Here is a 25,054-nt window from a genome sequence, read left to right on the forward strand (position 1 = left end):
CTACACGGTCCCTGCAGAGCCCTTTGGAGGGGCCCGAAGGGCTGCTCTCACCTGCTCTGCCTTTCCAGCACACCAGACACCATCCCTCAACCAGGGGAAACTCTCCAAAGCAATGTCGGACCCCTCTAGTGGGGAGCCTCAGGGGATGGAGGTGGCCCCCTGACCAAGGGAAGCCCAAGAGTGTCCCCCGCGTGACCCCGCTCTGAAATTCACTCTACCCAGCACCCCACCAAGATGGCGAACCCTTTGTGTTGTGGGTTCTAGTTCACGGGGTTTGAAGACAGAATGAGCTCCAGAAGGCCTCTGATTATCCGTTTTAATATCCACGTACATGACCATTTATTAAATTAGAAGATATTTATGAAGCAGAAAATGCAGACACTGGACCCAAACTACAGAATGAGAGCCCGACACCCCAGGCAGTCTGCCAGCAAAGCCTCCGGCCGCCCACCACACTCCCACGGAAGTGAAAGAAGGGCCGACAGCCGGTCGTTCCTGCCATCTATCCTCCGCCGGGCGCAGGCCGGTGCTAGAAGTACAAGAAGCCAAGGATGCCCTCCAGCGGCCTGGCTTTAGCCACACACTCCAGGCCGCTGCTGGCCAGGGAGGAGAGCGGCCGCAGGGCACGAGCCGCCCAGACGTCCGGTGGCCGGAGCGCCTGGTGACATCCGAGGGGAAAGCCTGGGCCTGGGCAGCGGAGCACGTCTCGGGGCCGCGGAGAGGGCCCATGGCTCGTCCTTCCAGCCTGACCATGCCTCTGCCTCCCCTATTCCCTGATTGAGAAACTCCTCTGAAAGGTCGGGCCCCCACGTTCCGAGTCACTAACAAAGATCTCTGATCGAGCTGGACGGAGCCCCAGAGGGCGGCAGCGGGAGCTCCGGGGAGGGAGGCGCGAGGGCGCTGGAGCTGCCGGCCCACGGCTGATTATCGCACTTGCTCGGGTCACCCCGCAGGAGAACTTGGAGCAGGCGGCCAAGGTCCGGAGCGCCATCCCTCCACTTAGACAGACCGATGGGGCACGAGGATACCGTTTTTTTTTTCCCTCAGTGTCTCGGCTTGGGCCAGCAGGCTCCATCCAGTACCAGTATGGGCTGCCCTTTCTTGCTCAATCACCGCCCGCCTGCCCTGGGGGCTGCTCGCGGGAAGCCAGGAAGAGCAGCGGCGCTGGCTCGCCTTTGGCGATGACTATCAGGGAAGGGAAGCTGGCCAGAATCTGTCCCCAAAGGGGCGCCACCTTCCCTGGCCCAAATGCCCTGACCAAGGCAAGCATTTGGTCCTCACCGGGCAATCACCAGCGCACACATGGAGCGCCCGCGCCAGGGTGATGGCTGACACGCGGTACAAATTGGCGGCAGGCAGAAGTCTCTGGTGTGGCGGGGGCACACGGGGCAGACGAGGGGGGCACGGTAAAGTGCAAGGCCTCTATTTCTCTAAATAGGGCTGGTTTGCCCCCGGACGCCTCCTCATCCCCTCCGCTCCCTGGACGGGGTCAGTAGTGAACAGTAACAGGACGGCCCGTGACAAAGCCGGCATGGACGGGGAGTCTCCCCCTCGGGATGAAACATCAAGAGCGCCGAGCTGAGGGAGAGCTTCGAGGGCCAGAGCCATTCTTAAGCTCGGGAGAAGCATGCTCTCGGGGTACACCTACAATGGGGGGCCGCATGCCTGGTGACACGGGGGGGCTGGATCAGGACCGGCGCAGGCCCTCCTCCCCGGCTCAGGGCAAGTGGAAACGGAATGCCCCAGCGGGGGAGCGGAGGGCATGCTGGCAGGCGAGGGGGGAGGAAGGGCATAAATATACACGATGACGTTTCTCCCACCTCAGCCAAATGGCACGGCGCCGCCGCTGGGAGGTGGGAAACCCAAACCCATCTGCAAACAGTGACCACGACAGTGTGTGTGTGTGGGGGGGACACGGAGAGAGGACGATCGCTCACTCGCTCACTGGCTCGCTCGTGGATGGACAGATGGACGGACGGATGCTCGCTTCTGGGCCATCTTCCTCTCTCCAGATCCCTGGGGGCTGGGGCCGGGGGACGGTGAGGGCCCCAGGCCTACGACTCCTCCCCGATCTGGAGCAGGGAGTTGATGGCGGCCTCCCGGTTCCCCCTCTGGGCTTCCAGCACCGAGCGAATCACCTCTCTGTCCATGTTGGGGAACATGTCCTGGATGGCCTTCAGGTCCTCCTCGCTGCACAGGGGCTGCGGGCTGACCACCGGAGGGGCCACGGCCAGGGGCATCACGCCCGGGCCGCACACCGCAGGCATGCCTGCGAACGAGAAGAAACGACAACTGAGCACGGTGGGAAGGCCGGACTTGGCGGCTCGCAGGTGGCCGGCAAGGGGGCGACCGCCAGGGACTGGCTCTTCCTCCCCGGATTAACTCCTGGGTCACATCGAACTTCTAGCTGGTGCCACAGCAGAGCACCGGACCTGGCTTCCAATCTGGCCTCACTTCCTAGCTGTGTGCCCCTGAGCCGGTCACTTCCCTCCCGCTCGCCTCAGTTTCTCCCCTCCAATGAGCTGGGGAAGGAAAGGGCCAGCCCCTCCTGACCCAACTGGACCACAAAGCACAGCCCCACAAGGGATGCTGGGCTGGCTCTGCCAGCAGCCACACGGACCACGAGACAGAATCTGTGCCCTCTGCCCATCTGCTCGCAAGCTGTCAGGATCGATGCCCTCCTCGGGGGCTAAGGGACGCTCTTTGCTAAGAAGCCCGTGACCTGGGCACAGCTGTCCTTCGGAGGCTTCCGGGTCCCCCATGCCTAAACCTGTGCCAGGATGTGAAGCTCCTCCCACGAGCCTCTGTGGCCATCAAACAACCTGACTGGGCAAGCCCCGGGCCTCGAACGACAGGGGAGAGAGCACGGAGAGGACGAGTGGGGGACTCCCGAGAGCTGCTCACTCTGCGTGTCCCAGGGCAGGGCGGCACCGAGAAGTGACAGAAGATGTGGAGTGGGGCCGGGGGTGGGGGGGGAGCTCGGACCCCACAGATTCCTGGAGCTTCTGCTCACATTCGGGGCTCCTCTGCTGCTAACGACTGCAGACTTCACTCCTTCTGAGCTGCCTTGGAGGGCAGAAGCTCAGTTACGGAGCTGGGAAGGGCCCAAGCGGTCATCCAGTCCAGGCCAGTCTCAGAAGGAAGCTCCCCACACACATGCACACATACACGCACACACGCAGCCTGTAACAACGGTCACACGCAGGGGCCCCGCACGCTTCCCCTCGCCTCTAAGAAAAGGTCAGAGGCCGAAGGTAGGCTTCCCTCTGTCCGTCCTCTTCGGCCCCTGCAGGCTCCCTCCTGGGGAAGGGTCAGCCCGGAACCTCGCTGACCGGAAGGTGCTTCTCAGAAATCCCACGGGCCAATTTCAGTTTCCACAAGGGAAACCGATGAGCCGCGTGGGCTGTGGCGCGATGCCAACGTTCTCTTCATCAACAACTCTTCCTGTCATGGCCGAGGAACCCGCTCTGGACGTGCTGCCCAGCGGGACGGGCGGACGGATGGACGGGTGGATTTACCAATGACCACTTGTGGCCCCAGCAGGCGGAAGGGCAGCCCCAGGGGCCCTGCGCATGGACAAGTCAGTGAAGCCGCAGACTTAAGTGTGGCTCCCTGCAAAGCCTTTAAAGGCTTCTCCGTGCCCCGGGTCAGGGCACAAGGGATGGCACGAACGCTGCATGTGGCATAAGAATAGCCAGGAAGAGAGGGATGTGCCCCGTGACAAAGGGGGGCCCCGCCACCAGCGAGCGCTTCCGAGTTTCCATCCTGGCGGCCCGTCCACAGCAAATGCTGCCTACCAGGTGGTCTCAGTGCTGGGAGTGTGGCGGCCCCTGGCCTGAGGCCACCTCCATGGACAAGGCCTGGCGGACAAATGAAGCACCCGCAGGGGCTCGGCACAGCCCTCAAGGCCTCAGGAGGGGAAGTGGCCAGGGGAGCCAGGACAAAGGAAGGGCCACGAAGACTCAACCCACGTGGTCTGGCAACGGGCAGCTCCGGCCACGACCCCCAAGAGGGTCCCCAAAAGCCATGCAGTTAATCCACAGAGCACAGAGGTCTTGGGGGAAATTCCGAAACTCGAACTGTGCGCTAAGAGGCAAGACGGGGGACCGGCAAAGGCCATCGAGGTGCAAAGACTCGGCCCAGAGGCCAGCTCGGGCCCCTCTAGATTTGGCCGGCAGCCCCCACACATCTGGGTCCCCGAGGGGGTCTCTGGGCATCCACCCGCCTCCATGCTGCGGCCGAGCTTTCTGAAATCCTGAAGGATTCCGATCCTTCGGGCCAGGCAGGAGGGAGGAGCGACGGCCAAAGGGAAGGGCAGGCGTACCTGTGATGGGCACGTAGCCGACCCCTTGCTGGTACACTGTGGGCATCAGGACCACAGGCTGAGGCTGCGTCATCATGGCGGTCGGCAGGGACTGGGGACAGAAAGACAAGAGGTGGTCAGTGGGTCGGGTGCGGGAAGGCCCCGGGAGCGAGCTACAAGCGGCACGAAGGATGGCCCAGAGAAGTGACCTTTGAGGGAAAGGCAGGAGCTCTCCGAGGGCCGGGCTGGGCACACTGCGGGGCTAACAAATGCCTTCTGGTGGGCACCGGGCAGAGGCGGAGCCTCCTTCTCTGGCTCTGGGCCCAGCGATGACCACTAGGACGCCTCCGACCTCTCCTTCGCCGAATCTGGAGGCCAGAACACAAAGCCGGCTGGGCTGGTGGAGGGAAGTGAACCTGCAGGTGTGGACGAGCAGCTCTCGTCTGCCCGGCTCTTTCCTCAGAAACTCATTTAGACGACGAACAGCCGTGGGCAGAGGGCAGGCCGGTGGGCTTTATCCAAGGCGGCCCCGGACAGCCTGGCACAGGACATCCAGTTATGTCTTCAGAACACGGGGGGCCCATCTGCGGGGAAGGCCCTGCTCTGCCCCTAGTGGGGCTCGGGGGGGGGCATGCCAGGCCCAAGAAGGTTCCATCCCAGGGGAGCAATCACCCCGGGGAAACTTCAAGTCAACCCCACGGGCCTGCCCTCGGCGACCCCAACCCGCCACTGCCCAGATGTACCTGTGAAGGCGATGCTACCGCCTGACCGACTTTAGTCTTAGGATTGGGGGGGTCTAGGTGTCTGACCCACCTAAAAAGTACTATAAGTGGTGGGCAGCGAGGTGGCTCAACCCAGAGTTGGGGGTCCTGAGTTCAAATCCTAGCAGTGGCCCTGGGCAAGTCACCCAACCTCTATTGCCCAGCCCTCCTGGCTCAGACTCTAAGGCTTTGAAATAAAACAAAGGAACACGACTTCCTCTGAGGGCAGGGAAGGACAGACATGCTTTGCAGTGAGGAAAACCATCCCCAATTCCACAACAATTCCCCCCGATTCCGGCTTCCCAGAATGCTGCAGGTGGTCCGGGGGTCCTCTGTGCCTGAGGCGATCCTGGCCGGCGTCCGCTCGGTCACTCAGGGCCCTGGTGACAGCGCCGCCACCCTGGGCCTTCTCGACACACACCACGGAAATGGGCCCCGCAGCCAGGGTTGCGCTCCACCTACCGAATAGGACATGACCAGGTTGATCATGCCCTCCTTGTCGTCGCCCTGCCGGCCGCTCAGGCTGTACCACTCGTCCTCCACCTTCCCTTGCTTAAGTGACTCGGGGATGGTGATGTGGGTCCAAGCGATGCGGTCGTCCATGGAGAAGGCTCGCTGAGAAGGGAGAGGGGCCGGAGTCAGAGATCGTGCACAGGCCCCCAGCTCCCCCTGCCAGCCTCCTCAGACGTGAGCCACGGGGGCCCAGGACAGCCTCAGAGGAGAGACAAGTGGGGCAATCTGGGGTGCAGCCCCCTTCCCCACAGGCCCCAGCAGAGCAGAGACCCTCATTCCTTTCCCTCTATTAGGGACACCCTCACACACACTGGACCATTCCCCACTGCCACACACTGAGACTGCTTTGCTTTTCATGATTAGGGGAAGGGCCTCTCATGGCTGGCCATGCTTTGAGAGGGAGGAAGCCGGACTCCCCCCAGCCTCAGCCTGGGCCCAGTTTACCCTCAATCTTTTGCTGATGGGGTGGGGCACAACCTCCGTAATCATTTTAAATTATTCACAATTCATGATCCAACCATCCCAGATGGCAATTTGGAACTATGCTCAAAGGGCTTTAAAAGGCTGTCTGCCTTTTGATCCAGGCATACCACTGCTGGGTTTATATCCCAGAGAGATAATAAGGAAAAAAGACTCATACAAAAATATTTATAGCTGCACTCTTTGTGGTGGCAAAAAAATGGAAAATGGGGGGCTGCCCTTCAATTGGGGAATGACTAAACACATTGTGGTATCTGATGGGGATGGAATACTATTGTGCTGAAAGGAATCATGAAGTGGAGGAACTCCATGTGAACTGGAAAGACCTCCATGAAGTGATGCAGAGTGAAAGGAGCAGAACCAGAAGAACATTGTACACAGAGACAGATACATTGTAGCACACATGAATGTAACTGACTTCCCTAAGAGCAGCAATGCAGTGACCCAGGACAATCCAGAGGAATTTATGAGAGATGCCCTCCACATCCAGAGAAAGAACTGTGGGAGCAGAAATGCAGAAGAAAAACAACTGCTTGATCACATGGCTTGATGGGGACATGATTGAGGATGTAGACTCTAAACGATCACCCCAGTGCAAATATTAATAATATGGAAATAGGCCTTGATCAAGGACAATTGTAAAACCCAAAGGAATTGCATGTGGGCTATGGGGGGGGGGGGTGAGGAGGGGAGGGAAAGAACATGAATCATGTAACCATAGAAAAATATTCTAAACCAATTAATTAAATAAAAATTTTCAAAGTCCAAAAAAACCCGCAACAAATAAATGAATGAATAAACAAATAAATAAATGAATGAATGGATAAATGATTCACAATTCAAATTCCCAGCAGAGCCAGGGAGGTCCAGCAAGTTCTGCCTTTGGTCTCCAAACAAAGGCAAAAAACACTAGTCCAAAACTTGACAGGAAACTGCAAGATGCAGTCCCAGTCTGACCAGGAGTGACCACACAGAGCCCTGCAGGGTGGGGAGGGGCGGCCCCCAGACTCACCCCCGGGCACCTGGCAGAGCCTGGGTCACTGATCAAAGCAGAATCAAAAAGGGACACCAGGAGAGGGGTTCTGGGCTAAGGAGCAGTCAGGGGAGACAGTGCAGGAGAGAAGCCAGTCAGACTCGAGCAGCGTGTGTGTGTGTGGCTCAGAGCCCAGCTTCCAGCCCTGTCTGCGGCCTGAGAGGAAGAACCAGGGCAGGAAGCCGAGGCCAAAGGGGAGTTACAGTTGGGTCCCTCTGGAGCCTCCCTGCTGGCTGACAGGGGCTCTGACCCGAGCCCAGGTATCTCCCCCGCAGAGTCCAGGGCAGGGGCCGTGAGCCGCTTTTGCCTTGGGTCAAACCCTTTTGGAGGCAAGGAGAGTTGGCGGGTCCCGAGGGAAGAACATCGCCCTCGATACCCCAGGAAAGCATATGAGAACCAGGCCAGGCCTTCCCTCCACCCAGTCCAAGGCCAGGCCAGGACAGGGGCAGGAAGAATGAGCCGCCGATGAAGAAACCGGCCATAAAAAGCTTCCCGAGGCTCAGTGATGCTCTGGGGACAGAAACCCAGGAAAAGAGAAAAGGCCAGGCACAAAGCACAACCTGGGCACTCCCGGAAGACATAAAGCAAGAGTTTCGAGGTAGCCGTCTCACAGCAAAAACACCCGACCTGGAAGGCAGAGGAAGCAGAAAAAAAGGTCGAGAATCACTGAATAAGGGACAGCTGGGTGGCTCAGGGGATGGAGAGCCAGACCTAAAGACAGGAGGTCCTGGGTTCCAATCTGGCCTCAGACCCTTCTTAGCTGGGTGACCCTGGACAAGTCACTTTACCCCCACTGCCCAGCCCTGATCGCTCTTCTGCCTTTGAATCAATACTAATTCTAAGATGGAAGGGAAAGGCTTTAAAAAATCACTGAACTGGGAGAGCTGCAGCCAAAAAGAGCCGAGCCTGGCCATCAGAGTGCGAGTAATCTCAAAAACCAACAAAGCGCTTCAGAACCCAGAGGGGGCTGGAGGGGGAGGGACCAGAGGCAGGCCAGCAGCTCTGGCCGGAGCCCAGGGATGGGGCCAAGGCAGGAGGAGGAGAGGAGGCATATTCGAGGCTTACTGAACGGCTACGGGGGCTGAGAAGAAGGAAGAGTGCGGGGTGATGAAGCTGGGGGGGCCGGGGAGGAAGACGGTCCCCTCAACAGCACATGGAAGCTAAGGGGGCTCAGGGAAAGGTCACGAGTCCGGTTTTGGATGGGCCGAGAGATGGCGACTGGGCGTCCAGGCAGAGATGTCTGAAAGGCAGTCGGAGACGTGGGCCTGGAGGTGAGCGGAGAGACCAGGGAAGGAAGGGCAGGCCGGAGAATCATCGGCCACGGGAAGGTCACTAAAAGCACGGAGCTGACGAGGTCCCCGAGTGCAGCAGGACAGAGCCCCGAGGGCCGCCCAGAGAGAGGGAGAAGAGGGCGTCAAGGACGAGACAGGGACCGGCGGGGGGTGCCCCCGGCTGCATGAGCCAAGCTGTCCTCGAAGGTCCACCAGCAACTGCGCAGACACTAGTTCGAGGCCAAGAGCAGGGCTGGAGACGCCTATTGCAGACAGCCTTCTCCAGGCACTGAGCTACAAAAAGGAGCAGAGAGGCGGCCAGACAGGTGGCAGGGAAGGATGGGCGCTGAGGGCAAGGGGACGTGGGTGTGCTTGCTGCCCGGAGATGGGCAGCCCTGAAGCAGGAGTGGCAGGACCAGGATGGGGCAGCCATCTGCCGGAGGAGCCGGGATGGAAGGGGAGCATCACACAGGAGAAGCTGTGACAGAAGGTGCCTGGGGGATGAGAGGAAGGAGCAGGAGAAAAGGGGGCGCCTGGCAAACAGTGAAATATGAGAGGCTGAGAGAGCGTCCATGGAGGGTGCTCAGGGACCGACCTCCCAGGATGTGGCTGATTCAAGCCCATCCAGACCCTAAACAGCCCCCGACCCACGGAGCCCTGACTCAGACACACACGACACACGTATGGCACGTGCGGCTCTCGCACTGTTGGCCCCTCCCTCCCTTCTGGAGGTGGGAGGGGGGAGATAATCATTCATTACGCGTCTGTTTGTCCATCCCTCCGGCCCCTCTGCCCGCCGGGCCTTACCTCATCAAAGATCTCCAGGTAAAAAGAGTCCACACCCGGGGGCACCGTGCACTGGATCACTTTATTCCACCGAGGGTTCTTGGCGCCGTTGTGGGCAGTGGCTGTCTCGTACACGGCGTAGCCCAGCCGGATACGGCAATACGGATCCATCCGGGTCACACCATAGTTCTTTGCCAACTTGGCCTACGAGAAAACCAGGTCGGGGAAAAGGGGTTTGAGGGAGCCGAAGCACCCGCCCGCCCTCGGAATCTTCCCGGGTGCCGAGGCTCAATCACGGGCTCACCCACGTGGCCTGAAGGAGGTATTTTAGTTCTGAGCAGCCAAACGCTTCACCGTTAAAAACTAGGTCAGCAACACCCTGGATCCAATTCCCTCTTCCTGGCTCCAGAGGGCCGGCCAGCCCAAATGGGCCTTGGGCTGCCCTGGTGGTGCTGAGCTCCCCGTCCTGAGAGGGGGCTCAAGCAGAGGCCAGATGCTCCCTGGCAGGGGTGGGCTAGAAGCTCGAGGTCCCCCCAACTCTGAGTCTGGGCCCATCCCAGCTTCTGCTGTTACCACCAAACCAAGCACTAAGAGGAAGAAAAGGGCGGCCAGACACCGACCCCCAGCAAGGTGGGGCACCAGAACCACTTGGGTCCAACCCGTACGAGCCTGTTTCTAGGCCCACACAGGGGATGGCATTAGAAAGCGGCCCCCGGCCTGGAAAAGCTGGGCAGGAGGCCGCCGGGGGCCCTCCCACCGCTCCCCATCCAGGACCCAGCAGGCGCCAAAGGATGAGAGCGTGAAAGGAGCCACCAGCCTGAGGCAGGGGACGAGCCGGCTCTCGATGGACCGACCACTGTTACCCCACAACGGGCAGCTACGTGGCTGTCCCGTGAGAGCTCCCCCTGTGCTTCTGGCGGGCTTAGAAAAAGGGCACTCAGAGCTGCCTTCCCCCAGGAGCCCTCGGGGTCACCCAGACCACACCCAGCCACAAACTCTCCTCCCTCCTCCAGACCCCTCCCTGGGCACCGTCATCTGGCCGGAGGGTACGACCAAAGGACCCCGGGCCTCGCCAGCAGTCACCAAGCTAAAGCTCCCTTCGTGGCTGACTCCCCCAGCTGGAGGGTGAGCCCTTTGGGGGGCAGGCGCCGCCCTCGCCTTTTCTTCGTATGCCCTGGGCTTAAACATGGCAAGTGCCCAACGAGGGCTCCTTCCTTCCCGCAGGGTCTCCCGTCTCTCCGCCCCACTCAGTCCGGACTCTCTGAAGAGGGAAGAGCAGAAATGACCCTCCCTGCCCAATGCCCTGCTAAATGGGGTGTCTCACCCCTGGGATGAAGGAGCTCCAGTGCGGGGGGAGCACCAAGGCCCAGAACCCATCAGAACCTCCCATGGGAGCCTGGCAGTTGCTCCAAGGGGTCAACGCTGGAGGAAAGACAAATGGAGGAAGTGCTGGTGCCCAGATTCCAGCCCTCCCGGGGCTTGTCCATCAGGGTGTCTATCGGGACGGACCACCCCGACCGGTCATGATCTGGACGAGGGAGAGCAGGCTGGGTGGCCTCCATCCGATGCGGAGCTCTCTGCGGAACCCTCAGTTTCCTCGCTGGACACGAGCAGAGGGAAAGGCACTTGCTTCAGAGCTGAAATCGCCCACAAATCAAGCCGAAGAGCAGAGCCCCCTGTAGCGTGCAGTCCCACACCGTCCAATCAAAAGAGTCGCTGGAAAAGCCGGTTCGGGCCCCTCTGGGGGTGCCTCTAAGGGGCCCGACAGAAGCCCAGTGAGTGGCGCCAAGAGGTGGTCCAAAGTGCTTCTTGGCACCGCCACACGCCCGACGCAGCTGAATGCAAAGTGGCCCAGGCGCTGGCCCGAGGGCTTGCTGTCTTTAGAAACCCAGACGCCTTCCAAAGCAGATGGATTTGCAGGGGAGCCACCCACCCCCTAAAGGAGGACGGCGAGAAGTGGCAGCAGCCTCCTAGGAGACGAGGGCCTGCTGCCCACAGCGCTCCCGGAAAAGGCATCATGCGAAAGGCTCCAGCAGGCTGCTCATACATTAAAAGCGTCACATGCTAGATGGCCGAGTCGAATTTGTTCCAGGAGAGGTTTGCCATTTCCTCCTCCAGCTTATTTTACGGATGAGGAAACTGAGGCAAACAGGGCAAAGCCACATTTGAACTCAGGAAGGTGAGTCCCCTGACTTCAGGCCCAGCACACGATTATCCATCATGCCCCTGTGCTGCCAGGGAAATGAGGAAAACTACAAACTTAATAGGCCAAATTAAAACTAAAACCAGGATTAAGTGGCTCAGTGGATAGAGAGCCAGGCCTCTGGACGAGATCCTGGGTTCAAATCTGGCTTCAGATACTTCCTCACTCTGCAACCCTGAGAGTCACTTAACCCCATTTGCCTAGTCCTCAACTACTCTTCTGCCTCAAAACCAATACTTAGTACTAAAAATAAATAAAAATAAAACCAATAAAAACCATGATTATCTATCAAGAGATGCAGAAAAAGCATCTTACAAAACATAACCCCCTTTAGCATTAGAAGTCCTGGAAAGGGGGCAGCTGGGGTAGCTCAGTAGAATGAGAGCCAGGCCTAGAGACAGGAGGTTCTGGGTTCAAATCTAGCCTCAGACACTTCCCAGCTGGGTGACCCTGGACAAGTCACTTGACCCCCATGGCCTAGCCTTTACCACTCTTCTGCCTTGGAGCCAATACACAGTATTGACTCCCAGACGGAAGGTGAGGGTCAAAAACAAAGTCCTGGAAAGCACAAATTATCCTTAGTGAATGCAGTCGGTGGTATCTAATACAAAGTACCGGAACCACATTCGAGAGCTTCCCCAAATGAAAGCAGAAACAGCCCGTTATCACTGCCATTTGACGGGCTCTAAAACAGGAAAAGCGAATAAAGTGAGGGAGTGCTGCGCGCCGGCCGGGAAGAAATGACAACTGACTGAGCGAATACGAGAGACTCAGTGCAAAGGAACGGAACAACTGACTTCAGTGGGCATTACTGGCGAAGCCCGGAGAAATCCTAGTGGAAATGCTCAGAGAAGGTGGAAATACCGAGGAGGCCGCCCAAAAGGCCACCCAGAAATGACAGGAAACAGCAGCAAAGCCCTCCTCGCAGAGAGAGAGACAGACGATGACCGGAAGGACCCAAAGGCTCGCGTCTGGGCCCTGAGCCTGTAGTAAGCGAGTCCGACCACAGAGCCCCAATTCACTGACAGATCCAGCGCCGTAACAAATGAACCAGCGAAGGGCCAGTCTCTGAAAGAAGGCAAATAACAGGCAAGTGAATCTGGACGAAGAAAAGATGAAGCCTCAGGAGAGAAGGAGGAGAAGCGGAGACGCCCAGCACCGGCAGGTGCAAGAAGGCAGACGAGTCACCTGAGGCTGGGCTGCGGCCCTTCAGGCCTCCTCGGACCTCAAAGAGAGGAGCGGACCAGCCGCCTGGGGCGAGCTCCGCCTACCCTGCCCATCCATCGTCAGCCCCAACCCCTCCAAAAGGCGGGTGAGGACCGCCTCGGCCTCATGTCCCTCTCTGAGCCCTGAGGAAGGTCCCTCCCTGCTCAGAAGCCGGGGTTCTGGGCGAGAAGGAAGACGAGGCGCCAGCCTGGCCGCCAGCGGAGGGTGCGCCCCGGGCCTCTCATCCTACCGGCGTCACCAAAAAGCAAAACGCCAGCGCCTGCCCTCAAGGGAACCAGCCGCCAACCACACAGGCAGTGACGGGCCTGGCTGCCACGGAGCAGGAGGGAGAAAGTCAGATCCAAATTCAAATCCAGCTTCAGACACGTCCTAGCTGGGCGAGCCTCGGGGCGAGGTGCCGAACCGGTTCTGCCCGAGTGTCCCCAACTGTAAGCTGAGGGCGACGCTCACTCCTGCCTCTGTCGTGAGGATGGGACGAGGTTCTGCCTCAGAGGGGACCAGGAAGGCCTGTGGAAAGGCTGGACTGGAGACGAGCCTTGAAGGCAGCCAAGAGGAAGAGGTGAGGCGCAAGCGCTCTGGGCCCGGGCCAGGGTGTATGGGAAGGGCAGGGAGGGGCGTCAGAAGACCAGGAAGGCTAGAAGGGCGCAGGCAGTGGAGGGCTTCCAGCGGGAGAACGGCAGACCGCAAGGAGCCCCCGAGTTCCCCGAGTGCGGATGGGGCAGAGGCAGGAGAGCATGATCAGAGCCGGCTTCAGGGAGATCACTTTGAGAGCGAAGAGGATGCCCTGGAATGGAGAGCCTCGAGGCAGGCAGACCCTCCCAGCAGACGCGGCGGCGAAGGTTCAGGCCTGAGGAAATGAGGGCCTGCACCCGGGGGCGGTGATGTCAGGGGAGAGGAAGCGACATACTGGGGAGATGCTGCAGGGCCAAGACGGCCAGAATGTTCCGGGAGGGAAATAAACAAGAGGTGAAACTGACCAGAGATGGTCCCCAGGTGAAACTGACCAGAGATGCTACAGAAGGCAAATAAGCGAGAGCTGCGGCAGAGCCGAGACTGAGCCATCTCGGACTCGGGGGTGAGAGCCTGAAGGGCGACTCCTAGGCCGGGAACTGGAGGGGGGAATAGCCTGGACGATAACAGAGAAAGCAGGCGGTTGGGCGGTCGGAGGAATGAGCCAGTCACCGAGTTCGGGCCATGCTGGGCCTCGGCTGTCTCTCCACGGGCCGCTGCTGACACGAGACTGACCGTCAGAGGGAGGGCTGAAGAGATGCCGGATCAGAAACCCGTCTGCTCGGAGGCGATGACAGAATCCATCGACGAGCCGGAGAGGGTAAGCGGCCAGGGCAGAACGGTGGCCGTCACCCAAAGACCAAGGGCTGAATTTCCTGGGTCGGCGTCTCTTCCGGTCACTGGAAGGGCCCTTTGATTCCTACCCTCTGCCGAGACGGATTCAGCCGTGCGATGGGGCTCCGTGGATTCTCCAAAGCTGCCCTCGAGGAGAGGCCCCTCAGCTAAGAGCCCACAGGCTGCCTCGACTGCGGCCCCCCGAGGTCACTGGGTTCAACAATACCTCACAGGCCACCAGAACCAAGCAGACCTGGGCCTGCTCACTCCGGGCGTCCGCCCTGCTGCGGAGGATGCCCGGCACAAGGGAGACACGGCCCCGGCGGGATCCTCCTGTGCGGACGCTCCCTGTGCTGAGCACCCGCCACGTGATTATCAGACAGCGCTCTCAACCCTAATACAGATGAACATAAAACCGCTGGATGTACACCCACAGCGGGATGGGAACGGCGACAGCCCTTTGGATGGGCAGAATGGGAAACTGTGTCCGGCCTTCGATAAGGACAATCTCCTCCCACCCCATAGAGTCAAGGCCCTCCAGGCCAGGCTCTATGGCCGAGAGCCTGCGGCCCCCGCCTGGCAGCAACCTCTACACACAAGGCGTCCTCGAGGAGACGCGGCAGCTCCCCACCAAAAGGCAGCGACTCCAGCTGGACGGGCAGTGACTGTGCTGGCCACAGCAAGCCCTCCGGCCAGGAGAACCTTCAAGCAGGGCCCAGGACAGAAAGCCATGAAGACCTGCCCAATGGCACCCACGGAGGGGATCCCCGTCACCTGGCAACCACCCATCAAGGAGGGGAAAACTCGCCCTTAGTCCCGGCCTCCCACCACTCTAGACAAGCGGGGCGACAAGCGCCAGGGTCAAACGGCCCGACGCTAGTTTCCAAAAGAAACTCTGAGACGAGAAAAAGGCAAATTGCTCCCTCGCACGGGATAAAGCAAGAGCTACATCTTCAGGTCCAATTGGTCACTCCGAGGGAATTCCTGGGCTCCCTCTGCCTCCCCTCACCCCGGGACCTGCCGCCTCCCTCTCCACAGTCAGTGCCAACCGGAAGCCAGTACCTGCACCACAGTGATGTTGAGTCGGCCCACCGTGTTCAAGGCTCCGCCATATTGCAGCTGCTGGGCAGCCTGGGCGTCCAGCTGGATCTGCTGCTGCTGTTGGGTGGGGGTGATGCGCAGGAAATCCTGGGGCAGCTCGCCGATGTACACCTGGGGGAACACAGGGAGCAGGGTGAGAAGGACTCTCTAGCTCGCAGCCGGCCCACCTCCGCCGCACCTGGCTCTGCTGCCTGGAGCCTGAACGAGCGCGTCGAGGCCCCGGTTCACGGCGCAGCCCTTCCAACGGCGGAAGGCGGCTCTCCTGTCCCCACAGAGCCTTCTCCTCTCCTGCCTGCCCCCCTCCCTGGGGGCCTCGCCAGCTTCCCTATCAACATGCAGCTCCTGGAATGAAGCGCGATGGCCCAGGGAGATCCGCGCAGGACAGGGGTGCTCGCCTCCCACCCCCACAAACTGCGACGATGTCACCCTGCCACACTTCACTCAGAACAAGTGGGAAGGGCGAAGGGAAGGGAACAAGCATTTCTGCTGAGTCGGCCCTAGGCGGGAGCTCACTTGGTGGGTCCTTTCTCCAGGCCTCTCCCTGAGGATGCTGAAGCTTTTGTCCCTCATGCCGGACTTTACCACGACTGAATCTAATCTTAAGTCGTCCTTCCTTCGGGCTCCTAACTGGGCATCCTCTGCTCACTGGAGAAGTATGCCATCGATGCCTTCGGCCAAGGCCCCGATAAAAAGGGCAAAGAGTAGGCAGAGCTCCCTGGAGCCACCCCGCCACAATGCCAAAGAGCCACTGACAGCTATTCTGGGAGTCCGGCCACCCAGCTAGCCCTGAATCCGCCTGACTGCATTGAGCAGAGAGAAAAATGGCCCTCAGTTCACTACTAACCTCACGAAGCCACGTTTTGTGGGCCCTGGTCACGTTCACGGAGTCCCAAGCTCGCAGGAGGCATGCCCTGGCTCTGTTTAATAAGCACCACAGACTGTCATGGCGGCCTGCGCTTAGGAGCTGTCTCACTTGGGGGCCTCTGTGACTTGGGATGAGGAGATTGAGGCCTGGAGAGACCAAGTGATTTTCTGGAGGCCCCCCAGGTGGACGACGAGGGCCCAGGACCCTCCAGGTCAGGCAGCCTGGACCTCCTCTTGCTTGGCCTCTTTCTGCCTACCTCATCCAGCTGAGGCCGCCCAACCTTGTCAGAACTTCCATTTCATTGAGATCAACGAAAGGGGAAAAGGGCCTACTGTTTGTGATGGAGCACTGGAAACCGAAGGGAGGCCCATCAAGTAGGGAATGATGGAGGTAAGCGGCGGCACGTGACCGTCAGGGAACCACTCCAGTGAGGCAGGAAATGACGAGGGCCCCAAAAAGCCCGGGACGTGAGCAGAACCAGGAGAGCACCCAATACTGTGCTGATGACCCACTGGGAAAGCCGGCTACTCTGGCCAAGGCAACTCCAAGGGAGCCGGGAGGAAAATGCCAGAGAGGAAGAGGAGGGGGAGGAGGGGGAGCCAGAGAGACAGCACAGGCGCAGATAAAGTCTGAGTGCGGAGTGAAATACTTATTTGCCTTCATTTTTCTCAGTTGGGGGGCCGGGTTTTCTTTTGCACCACGGCTCAATGAGCCGTGTGTCTGGCGTGGCTTCCCTCATTGGCTGGCTGCTGGGCTGCTGTCCTTTGCACTCAGAGGCGAGCCCAGTGTCAGCACAATGTGGGGCCAAAGTCCGGTGTGGCTGCTGACCAATCTGAGCTGGGGACACTCGACCACAGGTTGGGCACAAACAGCCCAGATGAATGTCACATGTGTAACGGCTAGCCAACGGCTGGTCTTCTCAAGGAGGGGATGGGCTGTGTAAGAGGGGAAACTAGATAGGTAAGGTTTGGTCGCCAGAAATCGGATTAACTCGATTTCAAATTAGGCTAGAACCAAGTCAGGATGACTTTTATGGAAGTTTATTTACCATTAGGAAGGCTGAAGGTGGGGAAACTGAGAGAGAGAAACTCTGGCCCGAGTGGACCAGGTGAGAACTTAAGAGGCCCAGCAGAGGGGCACAGAGGTGAATTAAACAAGGCTTCTAGCCACAAGGCCTTTTACAATTAGAGAGGCCAGAGAGGCCTCCCTGAGGGTAGAGCCTCCAGAAACGCCAAGGGAGGAGAAAGGAAGTCAGCCTAACTTACCCACGTGGCAATTCTGAGGGAAGCCGTCTGAGGTCTCGCCAGAGATCCTTCAGCACCAAGTTCAAAGCGCCAACTGCCTCCACAGGAAGTTACCATCATATTTGAAAGACAGCAGCTTTCGTCACTTCCTGCATCCACCTCCAATTTCGAGTGGACAAATAGCAGCCTCAACACTGTTTTGGACTGTCCAAAGGGCCGTCCCTTGTTCTTGATTTGTTACTTATTGTCACATGTGGGTAACAGACCTCCCCCTCCCCACTTAATTCTAAGTTGGGTGGGGTGACATCATTTCTGATGGCGAGAGTCCAGCAATGAATGAGGATGAGCTAATCCATTCACACAGGTGGATACTGAACCAGGTCAGTAAGGATATGGTAAAAAGAAAACCTTCTTCATTTCAGGTCTGACTTCCTCCAACACCAGCCCGGAGGCGGCCCAAACCACCGTGAACCCAACAAGAACAGTGAAGGAGAAAGCCGCCGCCTCGGCCCGAAGGCCCAGCTTAAGCCAGGGGCCGTCTCCAGTGGGCCCTGAGCCACGTTCTATGTGGACACAATGACAAGACCCAGCACTCACAGAGACATACGCATCCCCCTGAATGCCCAGAGCTGAAGCAATAAAGAGCCATCTTGGCGGGCCCCTCGAGTGACGGCCATGCTTCTGCCTCCCCCCAAAGCAGGACAAAGGACAGGCTCCGGGCTTCCCGGAGGCACGGAGGCCACCGACTGGCGCTGATGAGAACCATGCTATGAGAAGGATTCAGAGGGAAGGACAAGCTCCAGGGCTCTGCGGACAATAAATTATGTAATGGAATTAGAGGCCTCCTGGCTTCGGCATTTAAACTGTCTTAATCGGTCCTGATGCTCCCTTGAAAAAAGAAAAAAGGTAGCGAATCCAAGCCCCAGAAACGGAGCCTGAGGAGCGGTTCAAGGCCGGCCTGGCGGTCTGTCCACTGAGCTGTCTGCTGGGTGTCAGCTCTACCCTGGGAATGCCAGCCCACGGCGTCTGACCTGGAAACAAAACCGCCCGGACACAACCGGGAAATGGCTTTTCTCTGGGCTCTCCTCCTCCCGCCGCTCGCTGGCCGGCCCCTCTCGTCTCTCTCTGAGCAAAGTCCGGCCTTAACTCCGGGGCTCTCGGACAGGATGAACTCTAGAATCTTAGGAACGGAAAGGCCTCAGAGGCCCAAACCGACTGACCCATCCTTGGCCCACCTGAATGGGCATCTCCTTCTGGGGCAGGGGCGCCCTCCTCCGAGCTGTGTGGCTGCCCGGGGCATCTTTAGTCAGGGCAGACCTTGTGCTGGGCTCTGGGCTACGAGCAGGACGTATGAGTGCAAAGAACGGGCCGCCAACTCCCACTTGCCTGGAGGTTCTGTTCCAACGGAGGAGACTCAGACACGTGGACGACATAGCAAACCCCCCCTCCCCCCAGTAACGGAGGGGCATAAATCGGGTCCGAGCTGGGCATCAGGATAAGGGCGGAGGGGAGAGCCCTCCTGGCGCAGGGTCCAGCCAGCCCCAAAGGCACCAAGAAGCCTGGGGACGGCACACCGTGAGTGGGGAACAAATGAGACCGGAACCACCCGAGGAGGCCAGAAACTCCAGAAGGCTCACACCTCCCGACGGCCCTCCCCTGAGGCTGCCGTGAAGCACCAATCAGCGCTCTCCTTCCTTTACTGTGAATGAGCAGGAGGACCAGGTGGTCCTGTCCGGGGAGGAGGGGTGGCTGCTGGCAGCCTAGGAGGCTGGGGCCGGCCAATATGGGCAACAGCGGAAGTACAGCTTTGTCTTGGGGGGGGGAGGGGGGCACTGAGGCAAAATGGCCGCTCCAACGGGGAAGGCTCCAAGGCAGTCTAAACCCCCCGGGGGGCGTCCCCTCGGAGCTCAGGGGCCCAGGCCTCTGCCCAGTCGCCCTGAGCTGCCCTTCAGTGCTTGGTCTTCCCAGAGATAAAGAACAGCTGGGACAGGAACCTCCCGTCAATGCTAGCTAACAACCTTCTGGCAACTTCCTGGAAATCCCAATGGCGAAGGGCCCAGCGGGACCCAAGCAGCTCCTCTCAGAGGCAGGTCCTTCTCGTCCCAAGGCCAGCTCACCAGCCCCTGGAGCACCCTCCTTCTACCCCCAGCAGGCCTGGGGCCATCTCCGAGGACTGGCTGCGGGCAGGGCGTCTGCTTTTCTTCCCACGTGTAGAGAAAAACGGCGGCAGGGAAGGAATCCTGCTGCACCTGGAGACAAGCGAGCACTGCAGGGCCTAAGCTGGAGGGGATCCGGAGACTGGAAGTGACGGCCCAGGAAAGGCCCCCTCAAGCTCCCTGGAAACAAAGGGAGCAGCTGGGGCTCATCAGACCTGAAATAAGCGTGGCTGGGCACTTGGTTTTGTTAGGGCCGAGGCAAAATGGCGCCTTGAGCTCAAAGGCCTGGATGGGCTGAGGAAGGGGCCCAGGCGGGCCAGGAAGGCCCTGGACTGCACGAGAAGCCTTGGCCCTTCCTGCTCTTCATTATCTTCTTTCTTCTCTACTCAGCAAACTCAACTGATCGGCCTCCGTCCCGATTCCTGCCCGGGTACAAAATTTAAGATCCCAATCCCAGCCGCCTATGGGCACGCGAGGCGGTGACGGGGCTGGGGGTGGGCTGGCACTGGCGGCAGCTCCTCCAAGACATCACCCTCCCCACCCCCAGACTAGCAGGTGGATTCCCAAGAGAGGCCATTACCCTGCTCATCCCCACTCGATCCTTTCACTGGCCTCCTTGGTCTTCTCCACAGTCACCAGGTCATTCCCATTTTGATAATAATCTGAGGCCCCCACCACCGCCTTCCCAGGATCCCCCTCCCCCCAATGGGCCAGATCCTTCTCCTCTGCCGCCTGGACTCCCCCCAGGCCCACCCTCTCCTAGGCATCCTCCACCCCACTTCCAGGTTAACATGCCCAATCAAGAGCCAAAGGAAGCCAGCACCCCCGAAGAAAGGCTGAGGCCTCCTCAGCCCAGAACATCCCTCCAGCGGGCTGGCCTCTGCCATGCTTCACTTTGGCCGCCTTCCCCCATTAGAGGGAAGAGTCCCGGAGGCCAGGAGGGGCCTCCTCTCTGCTGGCATCTGTACGGTCAGCCCAGTGCCTGGCTCCTACCCGACCTGCCGGCGCTCTGCCACTATCTCCCTCTCACCCACTCTGGCCTCCAGTTCAGTTCAGACTCGGGCCGCTCCCCACACAGCAGTGCCCGCCCGGCCTCTACCTAGTCCTCAGCCCCAGTTTCAGGATCTTTCCATTTACCAGCGTGTCTCCGGCCTCCCCTGCCCGCCTGGCACAGATGTCGCCGCTTCTGACCAATCCCTTCTGCCTCCTGCCCCCCCCCAGCGGATTCTCCCCCAGACGCTCCGCCATCAAGGGACTGGGAAGGTGAGTTCTCGGGAGGCCAGAGGCTGGGACTGGAGGACAACAATGGCCATTTGGCAAGACCGGGGGGCCGGGGCAGAAACAGGGGAGGGGAGAGTCTGTCCTGGTGAGAAGAGATGTTGGTGCGGAGGGATCCCTCGCACCCTGAGCACCTCGACAGGGTAGGCCACTGCCTGGCACACAGCAGGGCCTTAATATATGGTGTTGCCCGATTTGACTGAGGACACGGGGCCGACAGAGAAAAGCCGGGGCCTGAACCTGCAGATCTGGAAGGGAGACCCCCAAGAGTCAAGAGAATGAAGAGGGGGCAGAGCCAGAGCAGCCCAGGCCACTGCCCTGACCAGGTGAGGGAGAGGCAGAAATGCTGGGAGGCAGGGAAGGGAGAGTCATGTAAGATAAGCCTGCCAGGTAAGAGGGACCAGCAGCTCCTGGGAAGTCCCTGGCAGTCGGGGGGGGGGGGGGGCTCCAAAGTCTTCTCTTGGCCTAGCACCTCACACGAGTTCTGGACCCGAGATTCAGCTTCCTCATCTGTAAAATGGGGGCATGGCACTTGCACAACCCCTCTCCCAGGACCATCAGGAGGCGAGGGCTCCACAAGCCTAAAGCACTGGGCCAACAGGAGCTGTCAGCTTCCTCTTGGAGGCAATGGCGTGAGTGCCTGAAATCCGGGGCCTGCCGTGCCTAGCCAGTCCCCCTGGCGACCCCCATGTCTCTGAAGACCCCCCCCAAATGATGCTGCCCCCTGCCTTCGCAGGGATTCCTGGGCACCACCGAGCAGCTGAACCAGGCCCTGCTCTAGGATCACTCAAAGGAAGAATGCCGAGTCTGTCCCAGCGCCAAGAGATAAAACCAAGGCTGGCCCGTGAGAGGCCCCCGCTGGGCCTGCCTGGCCCCTTACAGAAGTGCAAACGGGAGCCTTGGGAAGAGAAGCGCCTCGAGCCGAAAGCACACCGAAGGATGCCTGGGAAGCTGCAGCCCGGCCTTGCTCCTGTCCCCGAGAGGCCGGCCACACTGAAGCGCAGACGGAGCCAATCGCCAACGTCTCAAACGGTTCTGACGAGAGCCAGGCTGAGCCGGGCACCCCCCAGAGGAGCCCGAGGCTGGAGGTGGCCCCAGACCGCAGGCGAGCGGCTGGCCAGAATCCTCCGGGACGTCCCCCTTACTTTGTGTCATCGTTGAGGCCAGCCCAGCAAAGCAGCCCAGCCCCCTGGCCCTTGTCTGAGAAGGGAGACTGCTGGGGGGGCCTCAGCAGCTCAGGGCACCAGAGCAGGCCTCGGACGCCCGCTCTCCGTGCTCCTGGCTTTCCTCATTCCATGACTGGCCTTGGTCAGCGTGCCAGGCTGTTCCCTTCACGTCAGCCAATCTGGCCGGGGCTCTTGGATCTCTCAGGATTCTTCCCTGAGCCTCTGCCCGCCTCCACCTCCTCCCCTGTAAAATGGGGACAAGTGCTAAGCGCAGGGCCTCATGCACAGTAGGTGCAGTGCACTGACACATTCCTGTACCCCCAGACCCAGCCATTCTCCAATTGCTGCCATTTAAATGATGCCTGAAGGCTGAGCAGTGAGGACACCGCCTCATCTGATCCTCACTAGAGCCCTGGGAGGGAGAGTCTACAATTCTCCTCACTTTACAGATGAGGAAACTGAGGCAAACAGAGCTGAAGTGACTTGCCCAGGGCCATGCAGCTAGGAAGTATCTAAGGCTGGATTTGAACTCAGGGGTCTCCTAGGCTCAACATTCCTCTGGCTGCCTCTACTGCTGGGTCCTCGCCTCCTTTCCACACTTCTGTCACAGGAGTATTTGGCATTTCTAAGGACCCAATCCAAGTCCCCTCCGGGGGAAGGGAGTACATTCTCCTTCCTGGTAATGGAAGACACAGACTGCAGGAGGCTGGAGTGGCTGGTCCAAGAGCCCTGGGGGAGGGAAGTCACTTTGGTGGCTCAGTGGAGCATGGGGGGCGGGTGGGCCCAGAGGCCCACCAAGGGTGCAAGGCCACACACTCTCCTGGTCACTGAGGACAAATGGCAGAGCCAGGACTGACAGACAGGAGTCTGGCACCCGTGTCTAAGCCGGGCTGGCTGCGGCCTTCCAGTCCTGAAGCCCCAGTTCTTGAAGAAGGTCTGAGGTGGGAATGCTGGGCCCGGCCAGCTCTCGATGGCCACAAGTGGCAATGGGGCCTCTGGAAGTCTGACTGGAACGGGGCAGGACTCGGTCTCACACCGACTTCGGACAGAGCTCCTTGGGTGGGTCTGCCCATCCCTCCCCTTGGGGTGATATCAGCGGCACAGAAGGAGGGTACTATGGGAGGAGGCTGGGACTGGGGCCCACGTTGTCCCCCACAAGCAGACACCAACGTTCCTCCAGCAAAAGAGGAAAACCTCCAGAATGGGGCAAAAGGGGACCCTGGAGGGCGGCAGGCATCTGTGTGCTGGGGGGGAAGAGGGGGAAGGGAGGAGCTGCTGCCCTGGGGCCAAGGGGGATGCCAGGAAGGAAGAGGAGGAGGCCTGCACGTCCAAACAGCCCAAACAGCCGGGGCTTGTTCCCCACGTCTGGTTCCCACCTTCCCCGACAGGAGCAGAAGCTGCAGGACAGGTTTGGCCCAGCAATGCCAGCCTGACTGGGAGCTCTTCTCCCCCAGGAGAAAAGGCACAGCCCAGCTCCCAGGCAAGATGACAAGAAAGCCCGGGAGACGTGCCTGAGGCTCGGGCCATTCTCCCAGCCTGGGACCCGCAGGGCCCCATCTCACCAGGCTGACCCGAGCTGGCCAAAGGCCCATAGCTGGTCTCCTGCCTGAACCGCCCCCAAGGGGGGACCATCTCTCTTAGGGGGAACCCAGCTGGCTTCCTTTGGGTCCTCCGGGAGCTGGGAAAGCACCCCAAGGGGCCCTACCCATATGGTGGAGGGAGACAGAGCTTGGCCATGGCCCGATCCTTCAGGGAAGCCCTGAGAGCACCCCCAGCCCCCAGCTTGAAGAGAAGGGGGGAGCTGGGGGCGGAGCCGAGGGGAGCTTCCCTCCCCTCTGGTAGATGAGTCAATGGGAGGCTGTTCCGCTCCCAGCCCAGGGGACAAGGACATCCCTTGCCACAGGGCCAGGGGAGGGCCAGGCTGACAGCTGTAGGGGGGCCTCGATCGCAGGGTCCCTGGCCCCTACCTCTCAGCGTCAAGGGTTCTGCTCCCGGCTGCCTGAGGGTACCCGGTCTCTGCCCTCCAGGAGCTCTGGCCTAAGGGGGCCCCAAAGGCCATGCCCACCCCAGATCCAGGGAAGAAGGGCAGCAAGGGAGGTCCCCGGAGAGCCTGTCCCAGTCAGGAGACACCCCAGCAGGGCCCCTTCTGGCTACTGCCTGGCTCCCCCCAACTCAGCCCGCCTGAGCAATAGCCTCCCCAGGGTGGGAGGACACAGAGCTCGCCCCTCCCAACATCACACAACCTGGTCCCACCCCCGAAGGCCAAAGAGGGAGGAGGTCCCCCCCAGAGTGCACCCCCGCACCAGCCCCCAACACGCGGCAGAGGGGGAAGAGAAGTGGTCCCGAGTCCACACGGAGGGAGGAGGGGAACGCGGGAGGCGGAGCCCTGGGTCCCAAAGAACCCAACGCATAGGGGAAAGGGCGCCCTCGAGCCCGCCCTCCCCGGGAACCTAACAAGTGGCAGAAAACGGTGTCTCCGAGCGCCCCAGCCTTACCGGGCCGCGCTGGGTGCTGACGGTGGTCGCCATGGCCGCTTCACTCGCTAGCCGCCCAGGAGCCCGGACTTCGGTTCCCGAACCCCGTACCCGTTTGGCTTCCGCTGCCGCTGCTGCCGCGGGCTTGTCAGCTGACCACCCTCCCGGCCCCGCCCTCGGCCCCGCCCCCGGCGCGAGGCGTGCGCGGCTGCACTACGCAGGCGTACGTAGGGCACTGCCCAGCAACAGCCAGCGGGGGGCGGGGCAGCTTCCTCTTCCGCCTCTCTTGTCCTAGCCGGATGTCCCTGAAGGGGCTGCGTCTGCGCAGCTCGGCGGTCCCTCTTCCGCACGCGGAGAGGACATCCTCGTTTTCCGGCCCGCGGGGGACCTTGGTGGCCGGGGAACAGGGCTTCGAAGGACCACGACCATGGAGGGGCCGACCGGCCCCTGCCCCGTCTCTGAAATACTTTCAGGGTCGTGGAGCTGACTCTCTTTGCTCCTCAACGGAACCAGGGTCAGTTACTGCCTCAGGGACCGGGAGCTCGCCCGCTCCCCAGGAACCCCCCCTTCCCGTTTACCCCTCCCCCACCCCCTAGGATGGCTTAGGGTTCCTGTGCGCATGGCACCCCGTGCTTGGCTGGGAAGGGAAGGCACAGCCCTTTCCTTTCTCGGTTTCCCAAGTTTGCCCCTTCCTGTATTCTGGTGGTCCTGGAGATGTGGGCGGGGGTCTCAGTGATGCCGTGGACACTGCACCCCTTAACTCGGGCAGACTATAAGCAGGGAAATGCCCTTGCTCCCTTCTGACCTTGTGACTCCACCCAAGAACGTCTGAGAGCCACAATAAGACCC

General features: G+C 60.3%; 1 protein-coding gene across 3 annotated transcripts; it reads right to left on the bottom strand.

Annotated features, from left to right (window-relative positions):
* Nucleotides 1-302: 302 nt before the first annotated feature.
* LOC123252996 (toll interacting protein) lies at nt 303-24,340 on the bottom strand. 3 transcript variants are annotated; one of them, XM_044682251.1, is made up of 7 exons: nt 24,227-24,340; nt 14,984-15,133; nt 9,169-9,351; nt 5,527-5,679; nt 4,325-4,415; nt 2,066-2,269; nt 303-487 (listed from the first exon to the last, which is right to left on the bottom strand). In XM_044682251.1, the coding sequence occupies exons 1-7, from the start codon at nt 24,257-24,259 to the stop codon at nt 393-395; spliced, it is 909 nt and encodes a 302-aa protein (XP_044538186.1). In that variant the 5' UTR covers nt 24,260-24,340; the 3' UTR covers nt 303-392. The 3 variants fall into 3 exon arrangements, with proteins under 3 accessions (XP_044538186.1, XP_044538187.1, XP_044538185.1); XM_044682252.1 differs by having other exon boundaries at nt 303-2,269; XM_044682250.1 differs by lacking the exon at nt 9,169-9,351 and having other exon boundaries at nt 303-2,269.
* Nucleotides 24,341-25,054: the final 714 nt, after the last annotated feature.

The sequence above is a fragment of the Gracilinanus agilis genome, chromosome 6 (genome assembly GCF_016433145.1).
Source record: "Gracilinanus agilis isolate LMUSP501 chromosome 6, AgileGrace, whole genome shotgun sequence".
Lineage (NCBI taxonomy): Eukaryota > Metazoa > Chordata > Mammalia > Didelphimorphia > Didelphidae > Gracilinanus > Gracilinanus agilis.

Bases quoted from the DNA above. Each gene is read 5' to 3' on its own strand.
- LOC123252996 (XM_044682251.1), bottom strand. From the start codon at position 24,259: ATGGCGACCACCGTCAGCACCCAGCGCGGCCCG. The intron at 2,270-4,324 runs GTACGCCTGCCC...TCTCGTTCGCAG, and splicing joins CGGCTACGTGCCCATCACAG to GCATGCCTGCGGTGTGCGGC. The intron at 488-2,065 runs AGGAGTCGTAGG...GCAGGAACGACC, and splicing joins CTCCCTGCTCCAGATCGGGG to GGCTGTCGGCCCTTCTTTCA.